This window comes from Manis javanica, chromosome 3 (assembly GCF_040802235.1).
Source record: "Manis javanica isolate MJ-LG chromosome 3, MJ_LKY, whole genome shotgun sequence".
NCBI classification, from domain to species: Eukaryota; Metazoa; Chordata; class Mammalia; order Pholidota; family Manidae; genus Manis; species Manis javanica.
Genome location: NC_133158.1, coordinates 202926219 through 202940223, shown reverse-complemented (window position 1 = coordinate 202940223; position 14005 = coordinate 202926219). Strand labels below are relative to the sequence as shown.

The window sequence follows — 14005 nt, the reverse complement described above, 5'->3', positions numbered from 1 at the left end:
CCGACCGGCCTTTGGTTTATTCTGTCCTGGTCTCACCACATAGTCGAAAGCTCCTAAGAACATGTACATCTCTATTTCTGACATAAAAAATTTTTGGCATAATGGTAGAGATGAAAAATGGATTTACCCCCAACAGAAACAGTCTACCTTTCCCCCTAACAGAAACAGACAGTCTACCTTTTAACTCTCAGTTTAGAAGAGAAATAAAAGTTCTGTTATTTAATGGGCCCTTCAAGCAGTCTCGTAAAACAAACAACCCTGTGCATTTGTCAAGAGGAGCTGCTGTCAGTAGCTCAAATGTTCCGATTCAAATGGCACAGACAACATAAACGCACTTTAACCTGCTCAAAAACGTCTGCAATAAGAGAAAAAGAAGAGAAAAATCTCTTTGACTCTCACATTACATTTTATGGGCAATTCTGCTTCTTCGCTGACTGTAAAGCTGATTTGGTTCTGTTCTTTGCTTATTTAATAAGGATCTCCTTAAATGCCATTGCCATTTGTGAAGGACATGCTCCTTGAAGTTTGCCCAAAAGACGTTACCTCAAAGGCCTGAAAGGTCAAACCCACGTGGTAGTCCTCAGACACTGTTATCTGCCACACACACTCTTTCATTGGCCTGTAGTCATCGGGATAATTGGGAGACTGGATCTGTCCTTCATTTTTACGTATCTCACCTCCACAGATTGCTGGGGAGAGCAAAAACACACAAATAAACAGAGACAAGCCATTTACTTCTTAGGGAGCATTTTAGATCAGTGCCTGTAGATGAGCACATAAAGGCCGGCTCCAAAAACCGAAGTTGGCTCGTTGCACTGTTGCGAATATTTTGATGGCAAAACCTTGTCACTTAACTATACACCCTGGATTAAAGTTAGCTCAGGAATATATAATTTTTTGTCATGGTTAATTCACATCTTTACATGAAAAGAGCATTTTTTAAAAATATTTTAAACCTTTTGAGATTTCATAAATTTATTGTATGTAATTTTGTTCTATGGTTCCCGGAACTGCTTCTCTTGGTCCTTTGACCTCAGGGATGCTAGCTGACAAGGAGAGAAGCCCACTGGGCTCCCTGGCCCTCCAGCAGTAGGTCACCATCCCGTATGCAACATCCGTGGCCCCATCCAAGTAATCCTCTTCACTGCCATTCAGTTAACCTTTAAAACAAAATGCTTCCACTTCCTTAAGAGTTTAAGGGAAGCAGAAATCTGTCTTCTAAATCACCTCAACTCCTCTGCTAGCAGAGGCAGGAGCAACAAGGCTCTCCTCTACCCATGACCTGGTAAGAAGGAAACTGCTTTAAAGCCAGGGAGCACAAGGCCAGTTTATTGCTTTAGGGACATCCAGGTCAAAGCATCTCGCAAATTTTTTCTTGAATGCTGACTGGCTCATTTCGACAAAGCATGCTTCAGAAATGTACACAATTACGTTCTATGTGATTTCCTAGAACAGAGCATTTCAGCAGTGCAAGCTCCAAGCAAGAATAAATCAGTACAAAGGAAAACAGTCATTTCTTCATAATGTTTTAATATTATGGAAAGACAATTGAAGTCAAGAATTCTTGTGCATTTGCTGTTATTTCCCTACACATTCCCAAGCACATTTATATATTAACTGCATGGTCACTGGTACCATAAAGCAGGTTGTTCTTGCCTTTCCATTTATAGAGGATTTTTTGAAAATCGTCTTTAAAACCATACAGCACAGGTTTAAAAATCTTTATAATTAAATATGATTACAATAACATTCTAATGAACCTGAGAGGAAAGAAAGATGTTTCTGTTAAGAATCTAAGAGGATATAATGTCTAAAACTCAGTGACTTGCCTTCATAGACAGCTGCAAAGCCTTTTCCCACCCAGTTGCTGCTGCTACGAAACTCAATCCACATTCTGCTGTCTGTGGAGGTAAGAGCTTCAGGCAATTTGTCCCCACAGAATCTACCTAAAGGAAAAGAATAAAGAGAGACTCCTAAATATTATCCTACATTCAGATTGCTTCCACACTCGCTACAATTATATATATAACCTGATTTGGCTCCTCTCTCTAGCCACAGTAACTAGAGTCATAGCCATGCCTTTTACTTACTTAGTAAAGGTGGATTAATAGATCAGTCTCTTCACACCCATTTGTAAAATATTGGAGCACATTGCTCTCAGATTAGCTAGCTGGTGATGCTGTCATCATCCATGGAATTAAGAAACAGTCAGCTCAAAAGACATTTGTGAAAGGCCACGTGATACCCCTCTGTGGGAAATCCTCCCCTCCAGAGCAGGAGAAAGCCCACTGATCCTGAGCAGGGTCCTGTTGTCAGCCTGGCCAGTAGCAGGGGAGGAGCTCTGCCTGGGCTCAAACACAGCCTGCGTCCTGCCCCCACGCAGACCCTTAGGGATGCCACGGCCGCTTGGAGGATCTTCCACTACTGCACACACCATGCGCCACCAGTGAAGCCACCATCCGGGTGGACCAGGCAGGATGGCAAACAGTAATGCCTGTCACTTCTTTCTTCCCTTCACCTTCCCCAAGTGCTTGTCGTTTAGTGCATGCCTGCCACGGTGCTCTAAGCTTTCACGTGGTGATGAAATGATTAAACATGCAACGCACACAGAACCGCTCCACACATGATGGCAAATTGTCACCCATTCTGCGTGTCCCAGCAGTGATGTCAGAAACAGTTTTAGTATGTGAGCGACAGTAGTGAACCTAGGACAAATTCTCACTAACGGGACAGATGAGGAAATGTCTCCCTAAGAGGTAGATTGAATTAAGGGCGTGGGAAGAGACTCATTTCTTAAGCTGTGATGTGCATTTCTTAAGCTGTGAATCACAGGAATCTGTTAAACGCAGCCTTTAATTGAGATGTGGTGGGGGGGGGGGCCCTTGGTCTCCAATTTCTAAAACCGTCCTGGTGATTTGGGTGCTGCCAGCGTGGCAGCTGCACTTCAAGGAGCAGGTCTCGGAGGAAAGAGTGGGGAAGGACTTCACGGGGCACTGTGGAGGGCGGAGCGGTGGCAGACCTGTCCCACAGCCCTGGGGGAGTGCCCACGCCGGGGTGTGCTGGTGTAGCTGGCCCTCAGCAGGCACCTGACGGGTGTGTTCCCCGGAGCCCACACGTGAGGGCATGTGTTACATCTCTGCAAAGAGGCTCTGTGTTCAAAACAATGTTTCCCTCAATCTGACTGATCAAATGAGCTCCAATCTTTATTTTTCCTTACTGCTAAACATTTCTACAGTCCCTTGGGCTCACTCCAGCTGCTGTCCCTTGTAATACAACAGCATCCATACGCAGGCTACAGATGCTAAGAGAGAGGATCTGTCTGGCACATAAACACAACTGAGCAAAACTACTTCTAAAAATAAAGGACAAGGTACAATCTCAAAAGTAGTCAGTGCAGAGCAGATGCCTGCATGCTTACAGCCACCGTCACCTTTAAGTAAAACAGAACAGTGAGGATCCTCATGCCAGCCAAGTGTGGCCCATGGTTAAATGTGGGCAGCAGATTTCAGGGGCGCCAAAGCCAAGCTACAGTCTATGACACAACCCACAAGTGCCTCTTTGCAGCCCACAGGCTCTCGAGAAGCCCAAGAGAGGCGCCTCTAGGCAGAGCTGTGTGCTGGGCGTAGCTGCCCGCCCCCAAACATGGGCCCAGCCCCATTCTACTGCCCTCACAGACATGCACACGCTCTGCCTCCTTTCCTCACTAAATCTGTGATTTTTAAATTAGGCTCAGAAACATTATGATTCACTACAAGCATAACACATGGGAGAGGCATTCTGAACAGCGACATTCTGATCCAAACACGACCTCACTCGCTAGTCAACCAGTCCTTTTATCTCTCTGTGAGTAGCTTGCTGGGGTTGAAAAAAGTACAATAGAAGTTAAATGTCTTTCTATGTTGATAGATAGTAACTAGAGTAGTTGGGGTGAGGATTTAATAATGTATATAGCTGTCGAATCACTGTGTTGTACCCTTGAAACCTATGTAACATTGTGTATCAATGATACTTCAGTAAAAACACATAAAAAAAAAAAGAAAGAAATTAAACTGTTGGCCACGACGCTCTAGCTGTCAATGTCTCCTGCAGGCATGGCCTGCCTGCGACAGGATGGCTGTCTGGGCAGCCCCCGGAGCAGAGCGACCTTACCCAGGAGGGGCGACTTCCTCCAGTGACCGTCCCTCACTTCGATGTAGTCGTACCAGCACAAGCTGCTTTTGTACAGGTCCATCGTGGTGAAATTTAAAACAATCTGCCAAATGAAACAAAAATGACCACAGTGATATTGATGGCACATACTGGTGTGCTGTGAGGAGAGGTCATAGCTGATGCTGGCTTTTTCTACGTGAGTATCCCCTCGTACATTTTCTTAACAAACACCCATTTTCTCATTCTCATTAATGTTTAACAATATGGAAGCCTAACAGCAATAGTTACACAAACTAAATTGATCAGCAATTATATCAAAGTTCCTGTAAAGTTAATTTAAACAACTGTGAAACAAACAGAAATCTTTAGTCAAACAGTTTATTTTGAATTTTCTGAGATAGACATGACTTAAACCATGAAAAATTATGATTTTGCCATGAATGTCTTTTTTTAAATAATTTATTTCAAAGACAACCAGACATCTATAATTATGTTAAAAATAACCACCATGTGCTATATTCCAAGAACATAATATCATTGTGTATGTTGAAATGTTGTAAATACAGCTCTAGAATTTGAACTTGTCCATGTAACTATAATCGAAGGCAGATGTCACTGTGCTTGCCTACATCTAAGAATATATAGTCAAAGACCTTTCAAGTTAGAAGACCTGGCATGTGACCCTTTATTCTGTATTTTGTTTTGAAATGATACTGCTTTTTGTTAAGAGCAACTCTAGGAAAGGCAATATATTTACTGTTTTATAAGACATAACTTTTCAAATAATTACTTTTTGTTTTAGTTGACTACACCGAAAATGAAATAAACTGAGAAATGCACCTATCTGAAGTAAAATTCATTTGGAAAGTACTTTTTATATTCCAAAAATCATTTGAATTCTATTCTGTTTAAAACATCTAAGGTGCTTAACCTTTACAGTTATCCTCTTCTTTACTCTAGAAACTGAAAGGGGTTTTGGCCAAAAGCAAAAAGTTATGAATTTGTTTATATTTATATTATATTTATGTAATATTATATTATATTATATTATATTATATTATATTATATTATATTATATTATATTATATTATATTATATATTACATATATGTAAATATATATAATATATTTTAAATGCTTCTAATATAAAACTATAATTTGTAGCAATATTTTAAGAATCCTTTCATAACCATATGGAAATCTAAGTGTAAAAGAACTATGAAGGACTTATTTCTTTTTAAAAAGAAAAAGAAAAAATATAATCAATCCTGAATCCATACTCCAGAAAAGTACTAGCATTTTTGTGTTGCAAAATTTCTTCCCTTTCTTGAGCACTAAGTTAAACAGAAAGGTATGTACTAATTATGGCAAATCTTTCCTAAACTAGCACACTTTCTTCTGGGAATGAAGATACAACAATAAATATTTCTCATGTCATCTTATGTCTCAGCACCACCACAATGATCACTGATGAAATTGTACACCAAAGTTGGCTATAATTGCCCATATAAATAATTATTTTAGAGATATAAAATAAGAATTTATCTAACTCTAATGAAAGTAAACTGTACTTTATAATGGTATTTCACCATAAAATTCAACATTTTTCAGATTCTTTAAATATGTACTTTCTTAATTACAAAGAAATGAAATCTACCAAGGTTATCAAAATAGTGACTTTTTTTAAATGTAACAGTAAGTGTGGCATAATTTGGTTTTAATAAAAGTATTTGTTTATTTTTGTCTACCTTATTTATAGTTCTTTTTCTTTTCCTTCACCTAATTTTATCATTCCAAATATTCTAGAAAATACAAAAATTTCCAAAATATCCAAGGACAAAGGGGTGATCACTTTTTTCTTTCTTTTTCAATAATCCTCAGAACATGTTTATCAAAATGTATAGTTTCTAAACTATTTTTCTAAAATTCCCATAATATTTTCTCCCCCTTCTCTGAGCACCAATGCAAAATTATGTTATTCTTAGGCCCTAATTAGGAAATAATTTGTTTCTTCCCCCTTAACTTTGTATTTACTTTGTAAAGTACGAGTGGGGAGTTCTACCTCTGCCTGATATTAAGATACACTCTGCATTTATATTCCCCCTAAAGCAACTGCCAGGATTTCAACTCTGAATGATCATACAAAAAAACCCTCATTTATTAGAGTAGAAATGGCAAAACTAGAACACAGACACAAACAGTAGACCCCAGGGATCATTTTGAAGCTTCCTTTTGGGATGTGAAGGGGAGTTTTATAATGGAATGCAAATAGTCTCAACTTCCTCTCTTATGAGGGGGAAAAAATCAACTAAATTGGATGTACGTATATTATCGAAGCTTAGTTAAAATTGAAACAATGTGTTTGGATTGCTAAGAAATAGTTAATATTTAAAGTTCACACACACACACAGTTGTAAGGGGATAACTCTAAACAGAAAAGTTCCCTATCTTGTTTTTAATCTTTTATTTTAAATGCCAAGCACCATGGAGGAACAAAACTGGCCTACTTTAATATAAAACACAGAGTCCTTTAGAAGCAGAAAATGTAATAAAGATAGGTTTTCTAAAATCAAATCTTAGCGCTCAGATGTAACAGTAAACTGCTGGCCTTTGGCTAAGGTTGTTAGCAGGATCCGTAGTTGAATTATAAATCAAAAACACTTGGAAAATATTTGGTTTGTTTTATATTATGCTATTTTATGTAAATATGATGTCTCTTTTGTCAGAGTGACATGAAATAAAAACTACCTAGCATAGTATTATGTAAATGTTTTGTCTCTTACGGTAATGATCAGTTTACCATGTATTAATTTAAAAACGATCACAGCTCCCTTGGAACATGGGGTTGAAGGACATACCAGACACAAATACAGGACCTGTGAGGTGTGCAAAGCCCCAGCTGCTATTCTGCAAAGCTAAACTGATGCAATTGCTGTGAGCTGCCATATTAGAACATTGCTCCACAATGCTACGAAGTAAAGAACCTTGAAGAAAAGCGGATCAGCAGTCAAGGGGCTGGATGTCTGCAAGTCCCAGGAAAAGATGTAATCGCTGAATCTGTCAGAACAACTAACACGACTGGCCACCTAACCAGTTCCACCCAGCACCACAGCAAAACGAATTAAGGTGTTAGGGTGACATTTATACCTTATAGTGCTGAGGATGGTGAAGATACAAATCTTGTCAATTAGACTGATATTATTAAATGGCTCTTTAAAAAGGGATATCAGAATTAAAAACCATCAAATAAAATAGATGTCCAAGCTCTAGCCAGAAGCTTGGGCAACCCTAATAAACTCTCTAGGGAGACTGCAGTTTTCTTCTCAGAAATAAGACCGGTGGCAAGAAGATCAGAGATCAGTAAGCAGTACCTATGGGCCAAATCCAGCCCTCAGCCAGTTTTTGTAAAGAAAATTTTGTTGGAACCCTTCCTTCACATATTGTCTGTGGCTGCTTTTGTGATACAATGGTAGAATTGAGTATTTGAAACAAACCGTATGGCCTGCAAAGCCAAAAATATTAATGTTATATCCTTTCCAGAGAAATTTGCCAACTCCTGGAATAATTGATAATTAAATTTCTGTGCAGCTCTAAAGGGGAAAACGTACAACTTTTCCTATAACTAGAAGCTGTTTGTGATTGAGTCCAAAAGTCAGAGTTCGAGTTCTAGCTTCTCAGCTCGCTGGTTTACTTAAACTTTCTGAGCTTCTTACTTTAAAGGAGGTCATCAAATCAGGCTGATCTCAGCAGATTTAAATCAGGATTCAACTGGATAATGTGTAGAAAAACACTTAAGTAATCTGAAAGCATTGTTAAGATTCCCATCCTGTGCATTCAGGCATCCCTCGCAATACCTAAAAACAGCTATAAAATAAATAAAAGTTTTAATCCAGTTTACTTAATCCAACACTGCTGGGAAACATAAAAACATCCACTTATTTTTAAAGTAGCACAGGAAAACCAGCGAAGGTAAGGAACTCCTTATGTTGTACACCTGACAATATCCAAGGACAAAGGGTTGATCACTTTTTTCTTTCTTTTTCAATAATCCTCAAATTATAATATTATGTCAACTACATTTTTAAAAAAGTAAGGGGTTTTACTATACAATCTAAAGGGCAGACAGGAGAACCTGGCACCTTGGTTTGAGCCCCCACTTTACAACAGACAAGTCATGTGCCTCAGGTAGATCCCTAATTCCATCAGGGATTAGTTATGACAGGTGATAAACAGGAGATGGAGTATGCTATGAAAATACGTTTTCTGAGTAAAGTTATATGATAATATCTTGATTTTAAAATTTTGATTTGCCATCGCCAACTACCCCCAGGAACACTCCTGTACTCCCTTTCCTTAACCCTCCCTCCACCTGTACCCAGTCAGCCCCCAGCCTGTAGAGGTGAATGTCCATCACGCCTGAAAGTGTCTCCTCTGCGGTTCCCACCGTCGGCACACCCCGCGTTGCCAGGACAGCTGCCTGGATGGCTTAGCAGGACATGCTGGCTCCCAGTCTCACTCTCCTCCACCCCAGCTTTCCCTCCCCTGCCACTTTAATCCCAGGAGAGCCAGTCTCCCATGTGCATCAGTAGCTTGGAGCCCCTCAATGTAAGCGACTAAGCCTCGGCCCACCTTTGCTGCCTCACCCTTCACTGTCTCAGGTTCTTCCTTCTCCCCCCTGGCTCCCTGCTGCCCTGCCCTCACAATGGGCCCCCATTTCAGCATTCCTGGATTCAAGGCGGAGGTGCCTCACCTGGCACTCCACTTCCCCTTCCCTGTTTTTGAAACTGCATCTCCCAGGCCTTCATCACTACCCTCTCCATCGAGCCTGGATCTCTCGACAAGATCTGAGCTCCCTTACGCCCACAGACCCACGGCAAGCTGCATCTTGCTTTGCTGGGTGATTTTTTGGCTTGGCTATTATATTGCTGGGCCTTGCCCTTGCTGTAGGCCTGTGAGATTCTTAATAACAAAGATTTCTTTCACACACCAGGAGATACATTTATTGTAATGGAATCAAAGGTTTAGCTATATAATAACTGCTAAATTTAAGCAGACTCTTTGGCAACCTAAACAATATGTTATGAATTGGCCCACATGTGTAAATCATACATGAGTGATTAAAAAGAAATTTTTGCAAAATGATAACAAGGGATAGCTTTTAAATGGGTTATACAGGAAAAGAAAACATTGACTCTATGCAAGACACATGCAATCTGCCCTTCTTAAAAGGTCAATCAATTCTAAGGGCTGGAAGAGCCTATCAGCTCCACACAGCTTCCTTCCCAGCTGCATGTCTGGACTATCACCAGCGTTGCTGTACAATATCAAGAGCCATCTTCGATGAGACAGGGGTCTGTTTTACCTTGGGAGACTCAATTCTAAAAGTCAGATGTGGAAATTGGCAGTCTTACTTCTTTTCATTGTGTTAAATATACACCACATGAAATTTACCGCTGTAACCATTTTAAGTGTCCAGTTCTATGGCATTAAGTACATTTGCATTGCTGTGCAACAGCAATCTTTCCTTAAAAAATAATTTGTTTTTCCTGCATAAAAAAATGCTTCTTGAAGAAAATGAAAGGAAGAAGAAGAAATAAAGCCTGTTTATAAATCCACCAGGGAGAAATAGGTGTGTTTTGGGATATATTCTTCCATAATTTTCTAACATAAGTAATTTAAAAATCAGATATTTTCTTGGCTATAAATTTTTAACCAGCTTATTAAATTTCCCAGTATCTTGAAAATATTTTCTCAGATAAATTTTTGGGGGTTTCTAAATTGAATTTTTTCCACCTTTTCATTATTATAAATAACTACCTTCGCACACACTCAGTAATTGCTCTAGGATTAATTTCTGGGTTAAAGTGCAGGCACATGTTATAAAATGCAATTCAGATTACCAAAGCTGTCAGAAGGATTTTTTCAGTTTTTGCTTCCAGGAACTGTGTCCCTCACTGTTGTTTGATGTAATATTCCATCCCTGCCAACTTGATAGGTGGAATACAAGACATCATCATTGGTTCAAATAGCATTTCTTGAGTGAGAATAAACAATTTCATGTAAGATTATCTATTTGCACTAAGACTTCAATATTCTGCTTCCTTAGTCATTTTCTAGTGTTAATCTTTGCTTTTAATTCATAATGCTCTTTATATATGCATAATACCAATGTTCTTTCATCCATTTGTGTTTTAATATGCTCTTTGATTTTTATTTGTGGTTTTGATTTTTATGATATTTATTTTATGTAAATATTCTAATAATTATTTTACATTTATTTTCAATTTATATACCCAAGACTTCTTTTCCAGAAAAAAAATCACTTGGTTTTTCTTCAGAAAAATATATAGTATGAAGTAAGTTTGATTTTTGCACAGGTACCTAAACATGATTTAATTATTATTCATTGAAAAAAACCTTTCCTCGATGTATTTGAAAAAACATTTCTATAAATGAGTATATGACAAAAGTTTTCTATGCCCTCAGGCATAATTCAGGTCTTTTTAGTTTGTTCCATTGATTCAGAAGCCTCCTTTGAGATCACCACAGAATTTTAATTACTGAAGCTTCATAATGTTTCTCTGCTCTTTACAGAGAAACATAATGTTTCTCTATTCCACTTTGTTAACTGTTTTCAAATTTACCTTGTTTATTCCAACCCTTTTATTTAATAAATAAAAATTCTAAAATAGTTTGCTCTAGGCATGAAAGAAAAATCTTTTGGAAGTTAATTTAGAACTATATAAAAATATACATTAATTTGGGAAAAACTGACAACAATATATTACATCTTGTGATCTGCTGTGTATCTTTATGCCCTGCTATATGGTATGACACCACATTTTAGTCTCACAGCCATAGCCTTCAGTTTTCTAAAATTTGTTACATTTTAATATATTTGTCTTTATTTGATCACCTCGAGTCCTATTTTTCAGTTGATTCTTCTGAATCTTTGAGAGGAGAGGATATATTCTCTGCAACTAAAGAAAAAATGAATGATTAGCTTTGCCAAGTGCAAGCCTGAATGTTAGGCAGGTCACTCAAGCTTTGCTTAAGTTCAATTTCTCCGTATGTAAAATGGAGATAATTACAACACACAACACCTAACTCAATGGTGGGGGGGTAACTTGAAGGAATTTAGCCTAGTTTCTGGCATAGTAGGCACCCAATAAACATTAGTTTCTTCTATTTATTAAATTGAAAAAAAATTCCTTCTATCCTAATTCATAAAAAAATTATTCAATACTCACATTGAATTCTAGTGTTACCAGCATTTATGGAACTTTTTAGACAGTTTTTTTTTGCCATTTTGAGATTATTACTTGACAAATCAACATATTCTACTACTCTCAGAGTCCTGACCCAAAACTCTTGCAATTCTATAAATTATACAGATTGATTTGAATTTGATTATATAACATCCCGATGTTTACAGTCATATGTAAAGTATTTTATAAATTTTGCATGTGTGCTGCCTGAGAAATGCCCATCAGTTTACTAGTTTTGTAAAGAAAATTAAGCGGTTACATTGTTTTACAATGAAATTCAAATACCTTTTATTACATGGGAAATATTTGAGTTTTCACAGTTTGAAAAAATTGCCTTGAAAAATGATCTGCAAGCAGGATCATTTTATAATTTTTGTCAACTTATTTTATATGGTATTAACTTATTAAATCACTTTTGATAACTTTAATTTCAAGGATTACACTTTAAGAAATATTTCAATGGAAGTATTTCTGCAAGTTATGATTTTTAACGAAGTTGGATATATAGCCAGTTATATCCAGGGAAGCTATACTATCATGAATTCAAGTAAAAGAAATCGACATTTTCAAACAGAAGAAAATACCACCAAAAAGTGCTAATTAAAGAAAAATAATCAAAGGTATAAACTATAGGTTGGACAAAATGAGCCTTGATGGAAGTCTGAGATGTGAAAAGAAATATTAAATAAAAATGTTTGATAAATCTTCAATTAATGATATTTGGAAAAATGGATATCCATGTATAAGAAAATTAAGTTAAGACCCTAACTTATGACATATACAAAAATTAACTCAACAATGGATTAAAGACCTAAAGATATGACCCCAAATTATAAATTCCCTAGAAGAAAACAAAGGAAAAGCTTCATGACACTGGATCTGACAATGATTTCTTGGGTGTGGAACCAAAAGCACAGGCAACAAAAGTAAAAGTAGAGAAGTGGGACTGTACCAAACTTAAAGGCTTTTGTGAAGCAAAGGAAAAAGTCAACAGAGTGGAAAGGCACTACAGAAAAGAAGAAACTATTTGAAGGCGTACATCTCATAGTAGAAAATGGCCAGAAATACTAAGAACCTGGGCAACTCCACAAGAAAGAAAGAAAACAATCCGACTAGAAAACAGGCAAAAACTTGAATAGACGTTTCTCCGAAGATGACATGCAAATAGCCGACAAGCACATGAACAGATGCTCAGCATCACTAATTATCAAAGAAATGGAAATCAATTCTCTTATATGCTGATTTAATTTTATTGATCTTATTCCAAAACTTTCATTTTCTATAATGTTTTCAAAATCATAGATAGTTTAAAACTTGCACTCAAGCTTTGTTATCATTTACATTTTGCTCTTCAGCACCTTTTTAGGAATGACTTTCATAATAGATGGTCATGGGCTTACTAAAAATTTTAAGCAGAAATTGATCAACACCTATACCTACATTACAATGTAAGTTTATAATTCTTAATTTAACTATATGAAGAATTATGTATGCATTAATGTATTTCAAATCAGCTGTAACTTTCTATGTGTAAAAACTACTCATGCTACACAAGTGTTCCATTGGGTTTTCATGGTGATTATTGTCAATGCCCTAGACAGCTCCACACACATGATTCTCATAACAACATTCAATTGTGAGGAAACCAAAGCTTCTTTAAAGATGAATTCATGGTAGGCCAATGACAAAAATCATTTAATAACTGGTAAAAAATAAAGATTGATATCTACCAATCTTGGTCTCAGAAGACTTTTATGGTCAGCATTCAAGACAAAACCCAGAACTTAATAGATTCAATCATTTCATTTCTTAAAACTTTAAAATCTATAATCAATCAAATAAAATAAATATGATGAAGGGAAATTTGTGTCTTCATTTTCTATTCTTATATGTTTAATTCCATTTTCTTGTCTTCATGTGCTAAGACTTCTACCAAAATGTTTGAGAAGAAATGGTGTTGTAGACACACTGATTTAGCTATCTCAAAAGGCACATCTTCAGAATTTCCCCAATAACAATGGTATTTGCAATAATTTTTGTGGGCTCTCTAAGATCAAGAAATAACCTTCTATTCCTAGTTTGCTCAGGGTTTGTTAAATCACTAATAGATTCTTTCTTGATTTAATTGACATACTCATCTAGTGTTACATATATATATATACACACATATATATGTACAAAATACATAATACATACACACACATACATATATAAATAATATGATATACACACAGACATGCATATATATTGGCTTTATAATTTTTGGGTTTTTTAGTCCATATTCAAGTGTGAGTGTGGGTTTTAATTTTGTTTTTTCCTACTGTTTTGTCAAGAATGCTATCAAGGTTTTGCTGGCCATACTAAATAGGAGAATGTATTTTCTTTTTCATTCCCTGGAAGAGTTTATATAAGATTACTTATTCCTTATTTGCATGTTGGATAGAATTCATTGATTAAGCCATTAAATTGAGATTTTCATTGCTGAAAAAGTCTAATAAGTCAATTAAATAGTAATTCATCTTCTCTAGTTGAATAAGAATATTCAAGCTTTTTGTTTCATCTTGAATGAGAACTTAAGAGATACCCATT

General features: G+C 36.7%; 1 protein-coding gene across 4 annotated transcripts in view; it reads right to left on the bottom strand.

The window, feature by feature from the left end:
- TLL1 (tolloid like 1) overlaps positions 1-14005 on the bottom strand; it is a 190985-nt gene that overhangs the window by 56934 nt on the left and 120046 nt on the right. For all 4 annotated transcript variants that reach the window (XM_073232629.1, XM_073232630.1, XM_073232627.1 and 1 more), the window contains exons 10-12: positions 4150-4252; positions 1830-1946; positions 544-689 (exon numbers count right to left, since the gene is read on the bottom strand). In XM_073232629.1, coding sequence (XP_073088730.1) covers positions 544-689; positions 1830-1946; positions 4150-4252 — 366 coding nt within the window. The remainder of the gene's footprint in view (positions 1-543; positions 690-1829; positions 1947-4149; positions 4253-14005) is intronic.